Below are 13,439 nucleotides of genomic sequence, written 5' to 3'. Positions count from 1 at the left end.
TGTGGTCCACCCAGTTACTAGGCATGAGTCATCATTTCAAAAGCTGTGATTGGTTGATCCTAAAAGCTAGAAAAAAACTATACTTTTGGTGATAATGGGCAAAGGATGGACCCTCCAATGGATAAACTGAATCACAGAATCTAATCTGATGAAGACTGTGGAATTGTAAATAATATTTCACATAAAAGAAAATATCTGTTCAGTGAATAGTGAGATATACTTTAAAATTATCGACAAAATGTGTGAAAAAACTCAGGCCCACCTGCACAGTATTCACATAGTGATAGTTCTATTTATTTGCTCATATTAATTGGCACACTGTAAAAAAAAATCTGTAATTTAACAGAATTTTTACTGTTTATTTTACAGATTTTTCCTGTGTTTTTAAGATACAGGAAAAATATCTATGAAATGATAAAAATAGACTGTGATTTTACATGTCAAATGTAAAATAACACAAAAAACTAACATTGAATAACCATAAAATTTCCATTTTTTTAAGACTTTTTTTTTCTCCACTGAAAAATAGTTCAAATACATTTGCAAATGTATCGTAATTTCACGCATTTTCTATTCATGAGATTAAACTGTTAATTTCAAGTTTAATACTGTAAAAAATAAATAAAATGAGATAAAATTACTGACAATTAACTGTAACAGAAGTATTAGTTCTGTCAGTTGAACCAGACTTGTTTGTTAATTGACAAATATCTTGTGTAATTACAGGAGGTTTCACAACAAAAATGTTGAATAAATGTATTTTTGTGAATGTATAACATGTATAAGCACTGATAAACTGTCCAAATACAGTTTTTATCAGTGGATTGGACAACTGAGTCTCACTGAAAATTATTTATATATATATTTATAGGGAATTTGATTCTTTTAATACATGTAAATATTCTTTATTAAACAGTAAAAAATAAAAAAAATATGCAAAATCCCATGTAAAGTTAGGGCAAAAAACTGTATTTTAATTACGGAAAATTACTGTATTTTCATGAGATGGTTATTTTCCGTCATTTAACAATATTTTTTCAGCACCCCTGCTGCTGGAATAACACAATTTTTTAGTTTTGTTTTTTTTTAACAGTGCAATCTGTAGCGTTGAATGAATTCCCTGTCATCCAGTGTTGGCAGACTCTCCTCCTGCCTCTTCCATTTGGTCCTCTGCTGAAGGAACTCCTCTTCCCCTTAAAAGTCGTCCTCCTGCTCTGAACAGATCTGACCTTCGGAGCTCTCTTAAGGGTTAGGATTCTGTAGGAACAGCTTTTATCTTTACTAGGATCTACTCTGCATTTTTAGGGGAAATTCTGAGAAAACATCATGATTCTAAGAATTTTCTTAGACTTTGGAAACTAGGAGCAACTCTGCACTAAGAATCAGTAGGAATACGGGCCCTGGTCCTGGAGAGCCACTATCCTGCATGTTTTAGATGTGTCCCTCTTCCAACACACCTGATTCAAATGATCAGCCGATCATCAGCTCTGCAGAAGCCTGACAATGACCATCAGATGTACTGGAAGAGGGAAACATGGAACACATGCAGGACAGTAGCACTGGAGGACCAGGTTTGGGCACCCCTGCTTTACATCATATTGGTTCAACACCTTTGATTGTTAACATCTTCAGTGTAATTTTTGTATTTTGCAAATTCATCCCATGGCCTGGATCGGACCCTTTAGCGGGCTGGTTTGGTCCACGGGCCATGTGTCGGACACCCCTGGTCTAATCCTTTTTGATGCCGTCTGTCTGAGGCTTAGGGCTGTAAGAAAATACCATTTCTGCAATATATCACAATATTTTATTTCACAATACTGTATCAATATTTAAAGTACTGTATCGATACTTTGAGGTATTTATTCAAGTGCAGATATTGTGGAGGTTCATTTTTGTTTTTTAATTTTTTGTTTGTATTTTATTTATTATTATTTCACACTCTTTTATTGAATAATGTTAGTTCCTTTGTTTGGATTGAACTTAAATCTTGTTCTGATGTTAGTTGTGAACTAATAGAATCTGAACATTTGAACAGGATCTGAAACTGGAATGTCTGTAAAACAGAATTTCAGTTTGAACAAAGTTTGAACATTTTGTGATAGAACATTAGATCCTGTTGGGATCAAATACAAATGTGTTTAGTATTTGTGCAGATTTCTGGTGGAATTCAATTCTTCAAGGAAATAATCATTTAAAAAAAAAGAAACAAACAAAAAATTGCCTTTTTAACAGTATCATGATATATTGTATCTTGATCCTAGTGTTGTAATTTGTATCATATTGTCAGACTCTTGCCCATACACAGCCCTAGTGAGGCTGCAGTTTTCTGCCTCTTTCAGTTCTACTTTAATTCAAATGCAACTGAAATAGTGAGAATGTGAACTGACTCTAACCCTGGTGCATATTCAGTAAAAAAAAAAAAGACTGAAGAGAAAAGAGGAAGCTGACACAGAAAAAGCTCTGGCAGATGAAACAGATGCATGATGGGAGGTGGTGCAGGGGTGGGGGGGTCAGCCCAAGGCAGGACAGGAGACGGAGACGGTGGACGGAAGACGCATCAATATTAGATGAAGCCGCGCACACGCCGGAGCTCAGGCCTGCTCAGGTGGTGGTGTATTACCCATAATGCCCGTCTGTGGTGTATTACCCATAATGCCCGTCTGCGGTGTATTACCCATAATGCCCGTCTGTGGTGTATTACCCATAATGCCCGTCTGCGGTGTATTACCCATAATGCCCGTCTGCGGTGTACTACCCATAATGCCAGTCTGCGATGTATTACCCATAATGCCCGTCTGCGGTGTATTACCCATAATGCCCGTCTGCGGTGTATTACCCATAATGCCCATCTGTGGTGTATTACTGTTATGTTCTGACGCACCTTTATTTTTCCCCCCTTTTGTCTTTTGTGGGTTTTTTGTTATAATTCTTACTTTACACTTTTGGGTGATTATTGCACTCTTATTTTTTTTACCTTGATAAAATTTTTGTAAAATATTACGTATTTTGTGTGTTTTTTAAGAGGTGGCCAATTTGTTAGCTTTTCTCTTTTTGTTTGGCCAGATGGATCCGGACGTCCTGTTTTCGTTTTTCTTTCGTTAGGACTTATTTTGTGGTTTGATTTTTTTTTTTTTTTTTTTTTTGATAGGGTAGCGGTGCGCTGGCAGCTTCTACGGCCCTGTATGGGGTTGGCCTGTCCATATGTTTATTTTGCCGGTCCACTCTGGTCTTTTCTTCTGTTACTTTGGGCACGGGGTTTAAAATGGGTTTTGATTCAGCTCAATTAAAATCAGCTTGTTTTCAACAAAAGAGAATCAATGAAGAATGAAAATAAATGCAATACAATAAAATATGTTCTTTTGAATTATACTCCTTGACTCCTGGTGTCCTTTGTAAATATGTTTCACCTTTTGGGTTGGAACAATTACCCATAATGCCCGTGCGCGGCGTCCCTCACACACTCTCCTCTGTGTCTCCATCCAGGGAACACCAACAGTGTGTTCAACCTGGACTACATCAGCGGATCCCTGACGGTGAGCGGACAGTTGGACCGAGAAAACCCACTGTACTCAGCAGGATTCACTCTGACTGTGAAGGTGAGACGGCGAGGGAGGGAGGGGTGTTCTGCAGGCAGGGGGGTGGATGGGCCTCCGTCGCTGATCGAAAACCTGTTTCTCCTGTGGATCAAGAGGGAGCTTTGATGTGATGGTGTATTAAACCAGAGCACGGAGCCACGTATGGGGTTTATATACGTTCAGAAGAGCAGCTGAACCCCCCCCACCCCCCCCCACCTCTGATCACAGACGTATTCCACTGTTTTTATTTGGATTCAGTCTCAGATGGACGACTACGTACACTCAGGTTCAGACATATTTGGACAGTGACACAACAGTTGTAGTTTTTCACTGGGAGGGTTCACCACCACATCATACATTCGATATAAAACTGACTACTAGGCCGACACATTAGGTTATGCATATGAAAGTCTGGAATTTAACCCTGTAACGCCAAACGTATCATATCTGATCCATGAGTTTTGAAGCCCTCTACATGATCAGTGGGATATTTATTTTCTTGAAAAACCTGACGTATACAATTAGGTACATGCAATACACTTATTATTACCGTACTTTCCGGACTATGAGCCGCTACTTTTTTCTCACACTTTGAACCCTGCGGCTTATACAGCGATGCAGCTCAAGTATAGATTTTTAGGGGCTAACGTCCTCCAGGGGGCGCTCTAGCAGGAAGCGCAAGAGAGAGACAGACAGGTGGAAGAGGTGATGAAGAGGAGTTTGAAGCTGAACTTAATGATCATTTTGCACAAACCCTCATCATGGAAAACACACAAAGAAATGCATACGATGCAGCTTTGAAGTTCAAACCAATGGATGTGTCTGTAAAGAAGGAAATAGAGCTGCAGCACGGAAGAGACAACAGAAGAGAGACGTAGAAGGAGTGTGACGGAGCCTTTGAGGATGTTCAACTGAAGAAGACGACTGCACTGGTTTAATGAGCAGAAGGAAGATGAAGAGTGCAATCAATGACTTTTCTGGGTTTTTGAACCAGCCTGTTCCTGCAGTGTTACTGCCATGTTCCAGCCACTATTTGGAAAAAAGCAGTGAAGGGATGGAAATAAATATTTAAATCATCTGTCTGTTTACCATCTTTCTGTGTAAATATCTCATGTTACAACGTGGACACCTACGGACTATACAGGGTGGGGAAGCAAAATGTACAATATTTTGAGGCAGGGATTGAAAGACAGTGTATGACCAGTTAGTTTATTGAAAGTCATGAGAATTTATTTGCCACAAGAAAATGTCCATAATAGAAAATGTTTTTATTCTATGTGTCCTCCTTCTTTCTCAATAACTGCCTTCACACGCTTCCTGAAACTTGCGCAAGTGTTCCTCAAATGTTGGGGTGACAACTTCTCCCATTCTTCTTTAATAGTATCTTCCAGACTTTCTGGTAATAGTTTTGCTCATAGTCATTCTCTTCTTTCCATTAGAAACAGTCTTATGGACACTCCAACTATTTTTGAAATCTCCTTTGGTGTGACGAGTGCATTCAGCAAATCACACACTCTGACGTTTGCTTTCCTGATTACTCATATGGGCAAAAGTTTCTGAAAAGGTATGGATAATAGTGTTAGGTATGATTATGACATCAATATATGTTTGGGTTCAAAACCGCTGATGTAGTGCCTGCTGAGAAAAAACAACTAAATGTTCAGTGTACATTTTGCTTCCCCACCCTGTATATGTACAAATATTTCTTTTCTTTTGAAATTTGGTAGGTGCGGCTTATAGCCTGGAAAGTATGGAATAATAATAATAATAATAATAATTTATTTTATCAGGTAAAGTCATTTGAGAACAGCTTCTCATTTACAATGATGACCTGGCAAAATGCCCCAACAGACAAAAACAGTGGCAAAACAAAAGAAAAAGGGATAAAAGAAAACAGTACAGATGAATCCAAGACTCGCAGCCAATAGTGAAAAGACTATGAAGTTAAAGGTGTGGGAGACTTTCGCGACCAATTTTTCCTCAGATCTGTCAAACCTCAGTCATAACCTCAGTATCATGAATCTGTTCGTCTGTCATTACTCACCTGAATCTTTTGCATCACGATGAACAGTTTTAGTTCCATGTGTTTACAAACAGAGCCAGGAGGAAGTGGGCATCTGAGGAGTTTTGTCGCAACGTGTATTGTGGGAAATAGAGGTTCACACAGCCACCTGATATCTCTCTCTCTCTCTCTCTCTCTCTCTCTCTCTCTCCTCTCTCCCTCTCTCTCTCTCTCTCCTCTCTCTCTCTCTCTCTTCTCTCTCTCTCTCCTCTCTCTCTCTCTCTCTCTCCTCTCTCTCTCTCCTCTCTCTCTCATATACTGTATATGTTATATTTTCTGTGCAGATGGAAATATAAGACATTTAATGCAAACACACCCGTTTGTACTCTTATTCCCAATGAGAATCGATAAGCAAAATCGATAATGGAATCGGAATCTTTAATTTCTTAACGATTCCCATCCCTAGTGGTGCGTCAGACACATAAACAGCAAGAGGAAAAAATGTAAAAAACAATTTTCATGCAAGTAACACCATTGTGCAGGAGAGGGTAGAAGGCAGAAAAGGTTTAAATGGGTAAAGACCTCCCCAGAACTCAGCAGTCCACGTTGGTGGTGTTTCCTTCAGAGCCTGGTGTCCTCTGGTCTGTCAGGAACTGGACCAGAACATCCTCAGTGTTCAGGCCTCTTCTGTAGGTTTCTGTGCTTCATCTCAGCCTTTGACTGGTTCCATCCCTTCATTCAATCCACCTCAGTTGGCTTTTGAACGTCCTAGTCCTGCCCCCCCCCCACCGTCCACCCGTTATTCCTGTTCGTCATCTGTTCTACTGTACACATTCTGCTTCCCACAGGGTGTGAGAGGGTGCGTGAAATGGATTTTCCAGAGCCGCTGAAAGTGGAAAGATTTGCGATCAAAGAGGTGTTTTTTTTTTTTCTCCACTGTAACCCTGGTGTTCCACTGTGGATTCTGACGCCGTGTCCACTCAAATCCACAGCACCTGCACCGCATCCCAACGCCTTTTTAAACTCATTTATTTACTCGTTCAGCTGCAGTCATTGCCTATTAAAAAGTCACATTACAGACGGGGTCGGAAATTGTCCATAACATTCATTTTCATGTGAAATCTCCGAATAGTTGTAGAAAATGGTTCTAATTTCACCTTTAATGTTTGTTATGACGCTCTGGGGTCACACTTTAGACAAAGACAAGCTTTAGACAAATGGAATAGAATAGAATGAAATAGAACAAAACAGCAAAATACAATAGAACAGGACAAATGGATCAGTTCTGTTCTGTTCCAGTTTGTTCTCTTCATATCTATTCTATTTTGTTGCATTCTATTGTATTTTGTTCTGTTTTGTTCCGTTGTATTCTATTTTGTTATGTTCCATTTCATTCCATTGTATTTTGTTCTGAGCCATTTCATTCTATTTTGTTCTGTTTTGTTCCGTTCTAGTCTGTTCTGTTCCATTTCATTCTATTTTGTTTTGTTCCATTTCATTCTATTCTATTCATATCTATTCTATTTTGTTCTGTTCTATTGTATTTTGCTCTGTCTCGTTCTATTCCATTCTGTTCAGAACAAAATGGAATAGAACAAAACAGAACAAAATACAATGGAATGAAATGGAACACAACAAAATAGAATACAATAGAATGCAACAAAATAGAATATAATGGAACAAAACAGAACAAAATACAATAGAACAGAACAAAATAGAATAGATATGAAGAGAACAAAATGGAACAGAATAGAACAGAACTGATCCAAACAAAATATGATAGAGTAGAATTGAACAAAACACAAGAGAATAGAACAAAATGGAACAGAACACAATAGAACAGAACAAAATATGGATGGATGGAAGAAGCTGTAAAATGGTAAATAATTTAAGAAAATTAAGCAAAAAAAAATCCTAAAAGAAAGTTTAAAAAAAAAAAAAAAAATAAAATAAGGAACAAAATGAACAAAAATGAATAAATCATCAACTTATTCGTCATCCTCTGCTAAACTGATTCACCAGTAAAACCTAAGGGCACTACTCTTTTTAATTTAATTTAATTTTTTTAAAGTCATGTGTGGAGTCGTGGCTTTAGAGACATTATACTCTTTCTTTCCTGTGGGTGGAGGTGTTTTTGGACCAGTTACTCCAACATTTTCACCCCAACTCCTTGACTTTTTTTCTGGGATGGTTTTGGTTTTAATGACGTCTGCAACACTTTTATTTTTATTTAATTTTTGTACAGATGAACGTGGTACAATGTTATCATATTAATAATATCCCAGATAATGTAAAATATACAATGAATACATAAATACATGGGTAAAATACAAATAATACAACATTTTTACAGTAAATATGCAATTTCTTTCCAGTTGAAAAGTCTGTTTTGTTTTATTTTTGGGTTCTGAGTGAAAGCTGAAGAAACCAGACGAAAACATTGTGAAAGACACGACGAGAGAAAAATAGTATAAAAGAAAAAAAACAGAAAAGATGGAACGAGACAGGAAATGTCAAAAGATGGAACAAGAAGTAAAGATACAGAAACACCGCAGTGACACATCAGTCAATAAAAGAATGAACATTTTCTGTGATTTATCAGACGATGTGAACAAGAAAAACCATAAAGACAAAAGAAAACTGCAGTAAAACCACAGGAACACAATAATAATAACGATAATTCTATTGAACATTTTCATCCTGTTTCTCCTCGGAAGAAACTAAATGTATGGAAGTCTTGGAAGTATTTTTTTTCTCAGATGTAATTTATGCGATGACTCGGAAAAATAGAATAATTCAATATTTATTCAAACATAAATGCACAATTTTTTATGTACTTATAGATATGCATACTGTTAATGTTATTAATTCTGTATCTGTATTTGTAGTTTATGTCCAATTTTATTTACTTTAGTTCTATTGTTTTATTTTTTGTAAAATTTTAGATGCCATTTTTCTTTTTTACTTTTTAGTTTTTGTAAGTTTATATTGGCTCTATTCTTTTTTTCTGACGTATTGTTCTCCTAAAAACTCCATTCTATTCTGTTCTTTTCTATTTTATTCTATTCTATTCTGTTTTGTTCTATTCTATTTTGTTGTGTTCTTTTTTTTTTTTAAATATTTTGTTGTGTTGTATTTTCTTCTTTGCTATTTTGTTCTCTTCTGTTCTATTTTACCCTATTCTGTTTTGTTCTATTCTATTTTGTCGTGTTCTATGTATATATTTTTTTTATATTTTGTTATATTCTGTTCTATTTGGTTTTGTTCAATTCTATTTTGTTGTTCTATTTATTTTTTGTTATTTTGTACTGTTTTATTTTATTCTATTCTATTCTGTTCTGTTTTGTTCTACTCTATTTTGTTGTGTTCTGTTATTTTTTGTTATAATTTGTTTTATTTTGTTCTTTTCTATTTTGTTCTCCTCTGTTCTATTTTACCCTATTCTGTATTGTTCTGTTCTATTTTGTTGTTCTATTTTTTTATATATATATTTTATTCTGTTCTGTTCTATTCTGCTTTATACTATTCAATGCCATTTTGTTCTATTCTATTCTAACCTGGTTCTAACCTGGTTCTAACCTGGTTCTAAACTCCTGACCTCCACTCTGTACCATCTTACACCATATATTTCTTTTTTTTTTTTTTTTAATATTAAACCTGGATCCAGGCTTTTAACACAAACTAGAACTGATAACATATTCCAGGCCTCCGTCTGTCTTTTTAATTGAAATCAATAATTACAAAAAGAAGAAAAGTAGAATAAGTGAAAGTGCTGCAAAACGAAAAAATGGCGCCTAAACTGTATTTATAAGATATGGATTTTCTCGCCGGGTGCCTTTGGTCTCCTCTGCTTTCTTACCTGCTGCTGCTATTGATTGTGTGTGCCGTCGTAATACAACTAATTTCTCAACTTCAGGAGGCTTAGATAGCGCTGAGCGTGTGAAGGTGGAGGTCAAATGATTCAGCGGCGGCGGCCACCGGAGAACCTAAACTGCCTTGATTGGCCAGAGCTCGGCGTGGTTGTTCCTCCTCCTCGTCTAGTGCCGCTGGACACGCTCCCGTCAATAAACGACCCGCGGCCGCCCGTATCCCATCGCTCTCACACTTTTTCTTTTTTTTTCTGAGCCTTCACATCTTCAATACTCCGCCAGAGGAGGACGATGTAATTGTGTCTTCTCCTCAATCGAGTACCTTTCTCCTAATCTCATTTGTGTGTGTGTGTGTGCGCGTGGTGTGTGTGTGTGTGTGTGTGTGTGTGCGTGCGTGTGTGTGTCGTCCTGAACCCTCACATTCAGCCTGTTTCTATGATTGCTTGGAGTCCGTCCACCTTTTGATCCGATAAATGAACAGCTGTAAATACCATAGTCAGGTTTTCCCAGATCATCTCCACACCTGCTGCTGTCCTCCTGCTTCTGTTCTGCCCCCGTCGTTTTTATTCACTTATCCAAATAGAGTCGAAGGAAAAAAATGATTAGACCGTCAAGTCATCAGAAACAACGGTTATGCAATTAAGTGACTACCATACTTTCCAGGCTATAAGCCACACCTGAATATAAGCCACACCCACCGAATTTTAAAAGAAAGAAATATTTGTACATATATAAGCCACACCTGACTATAAGCCACACCCACTGAATTTTAAAAGAAAGAAATATTTGTACATATATAAGCCACACCTGACTATAAGCCACACCCACCAAATTTTAAAAGAAAAAAATATTTGTACATATATAAGCCACACCTGAATATAAGCCACACCCACCAAATTTTAAAAGAAAACAAATATTTGTACATATATAGGCCGCACCTGAATATAAGCCACACCCACCAAATTTTAAAAGAAAAAAAAATGTACATATATAAGCCGCACCTGAATATAAGCTGCACCCACCAAATTTTGAAAGAAAACAAATATTTGTACATATATAGGCCACACCTGAATATAAGCCGCACCCACCAAATCTTAAAAGAAAAAAAAAATCTTGTACATATATAAGCCGCACCTGAATAAAAGCCGCACCTCAATATAAGCCACACCCACCAAATTTTAAAAGAAAAAAATATTTGTACATATATAGGCCACACCTGACTGTAAGCCACACCTGAATATAAGCTGCACCTACCAAATTTTGAAAGAAAAAAAAATATTTATACCTATATAAGTGGCACCTGAATATAAGCCACACCCACCAAATTTTGAAAGAAAAAAATTTGTACATATATAGGCTGCACCTGAATATAAGCCACACCCACCAAATTTTAAAAGAAAAGAAATATTTGTACATATAAGCCGCACCTGACTATAAGCCGCACCTGAATATAAGCCACACCCACCAAGTTTTGAAAGAAAACAAATATTTTGCACATACATGGTAGACAATGTAAGTAGAAGACACTTGCGAAACACACAAAGTCAGTAACTTCTAAATATAAAGTGTCATGAGATAACTTCTGTTGTGATATGGTGCCATATGAATAAATTTGATGGACTGATTTGGCGCCGAGTGGCTCCTCCCACAACGCCGTTCTCAGGTGTGTCTGTGTGTGGTTTGTTCAAGGCCACGGAGCTGAAAGACGACCGTTCTCCGTCCGAGGCCACGGTGAAGACCACCTTCACCATCCTGCTCATCGACAAGAACGACAACGCGCCCAAGTTCAACAGCTCCGAGTACCGGGTCCGGATCACCGAACTGGCCCAGGTTGGCTTCGCCCTGCCGCTCTTCATCCAGGCCGAAGACAAGGACGAGGTGGGTTTAGCGCACACCGGTGGAGGTCGTTTAAGTTCAGGTTCCACATTCAGCCCAGTCTGAGATCAGCTGGGTCGGACCGGTACAATAATAACAGAATAACCTGGAATTAATGACGACTCCAAATGTTTGTTCTCGTGCAAAAAAAAAACAAAACATTGAATTATGAAATTGAACAAACAACCTGAGTAAATAACTGAAACTAACTCAGATATAAATGTGTAAACTCATTCAAACCCTTAGCTTATGCTATGCTAATGCTAATGCTAGGTACTGTATGTATTATGATTGTGGTAAAACGCAGAAACTGAGGCTGTTTCTCAGTACGTGTTCTTGTCTATTCTCCCTTTCTTGCATTTTTGTGAAACGTCGTCAGTTGCGACCCAAGTACTGTTCCAACTGCAAGTTCGCATAAACCACAGGTGTCGAACATGTGGCCCGGGGGCCAAATCCAGCCCGCCAAAGGGTTCAGTCCGGCCTCTGGGATGAATTTGTGAAATGCAGAAATGGGACTGAAGAAATTAATAATCAAGGATGTTCAAATCATTTTAGGTTAATTCATTCTAAAGTGGATCAGACCAGTAAAATACTTAATAACCTATAAATTATGAAAACTGTAATTTTTTCTTTGTTTGTGGAAAAAAAAAAAGCAAAATTACACAAGAACATTTACAGACTAGCCTTTTCCACAAAAACGTGAATAACCTGAAATCTCTAAATAAAAGAATGTGGAATTTTAATAATATTCTGCCTGTTATTTAATGTTTTGTGTATTTGTAGATCCACTGTGACCTCTAAGTTTTGATTCATATGTATAAATGATGAATTAAGGTTTAATATTGGACTTATTTTACTTAAGAATTTGCAGGTGGTTCATATTTGTTCATGTTGCGTTCAAGTACAATTCGTAGATGTAAACATTTTCATTTCGGAATTTTACTTTTTTTCACTCAGAAGTTCTTATCCTATTATTTGTATTATTTTACTGGTCTGGCCCACTGTCTGTCATATAGATCAGGGCTGTCGAACTCATTTTAGTTCAGTTCCACCTTCACCCTAATATGATCTAAAGTGGGCCGAACCAGGAAAATAATATAAAGAATAGGATAAGAACTTATGAACAGTGTCAACTCCAAAGTTTTCTGTTTTTGAGTGAAAAAAGTAAAATTCCATTATGCAAATGTTTACATCTACAAACTGTACTTGAACATTACATGAACAAATATGAACAACCTGAAAATTCTTTTAAAAAAGTGTATTGTTAACAATATTACGCCTTAGTTTATCATCTATAAATTTGTCACAAATTAAAGATGTAGTAACAGGCAGAATACTGTACAAAATTCCACATACTTCTCTTAAGACATTTCAGATTGTTCATATTTGTTCAGGATATTCATATTTTTTGTAAAAGGATAGTCTGTAAATGTAACTTTTTTTCCCTAATTTTCCTTTTTTTTTTTTTTTTTACTAAAACAAAGAGGAAAATATGCCATTTTCATTATTTATAGGTTATTCTGATAATATTTTTGCAGTCTAATCCACTTTAGATTGAACTGACCTAAAATGGTTTTAACATTCTTGACTATTAATATCTTCAGTGTCATTTTTGTATTTCACTGATTCATCCTACGGGGCCAGATCAGACCCTTTGGCGGGCTGGATTTGGCCCCGGGCCGCATGTTTGACACCTGTGCCTTAGACTGAATTATTCCTCTGTATCATCCACGAAAAAGCATAAATTAAACAACTATTTCAGATGAAAACAACAACAGAAGCCTTTATTATTAGAACCATGTGTGACGTACCCCACAGCGCCACCTGCTGATGACAGTGCAGCCTCAAAAACACACATTATTCAGTTTCTTTTTTTGCAGGTTTTCAAATTGACCTCGTATTTTATGCAGACAGCTGTTTTTCTCCACGTTTTAATTCCATCATTTTCCAGCATTTGCAGCGAAAAGCCGTTTGTTTCACTTCACTTTCACTTTTTAATTTTGAACATTAGCAAAATGCAGACGAGGAAATTACAACGTCACGCTCTAGTAATCCTCCATACATTTGCACAGATGTGTGTTAGTGTTAAGTTTCACAAGGAGCAAAGTTTGATTAAAA

The 13,439-nt window shown here is 37.0% G+C and overlaps 1 protein-coding gene across 1 annotated transcript in view; it reads left to right on the top strand.

Moving 5' to 3' along the window:
• LOC115434550 (cadherin-23-like) overlaps positions 1-13,439 on the top strand; it is a 219,508-nt gene that overhangs the window by 141,112 nt on the left and 64,957 nt on the right. The window contains exons 7-8 of the mRNA XM_030156586.1: positions 3,484-3,596; positions 11,136-11,324. Of these exons, the coding sequence (XP_030012446.1) occupies positions 3,484-3,596; positions 11,136-11,324 (302 nt within the window). The remainder of the gene's footprint in view (positions 1-3,483; positions 3,597-11,135; positions 11,325-13,439) is intronic.

The sequence above is a fragment of the Sphaeramia orbicularis genome, chromosome 15 (genome assembly GCF_902148855.1).
Source record: "Sphaeramia orbicularis chromosome 15, fSphaOr1.1, whole genome shotgun sequence".
Classification (NCBI taxonomy): Eukaryota; Metazoa; Chordata; class Actinopteri; order Kurtiformes; family Apogonidae; genus Sphaeramia; species Sphaeramia orbicularis.
Note: the sequence above shows the minus strand (reverse complement) of the source record. Positions and strands in the feature narration are given on the sequence as shown.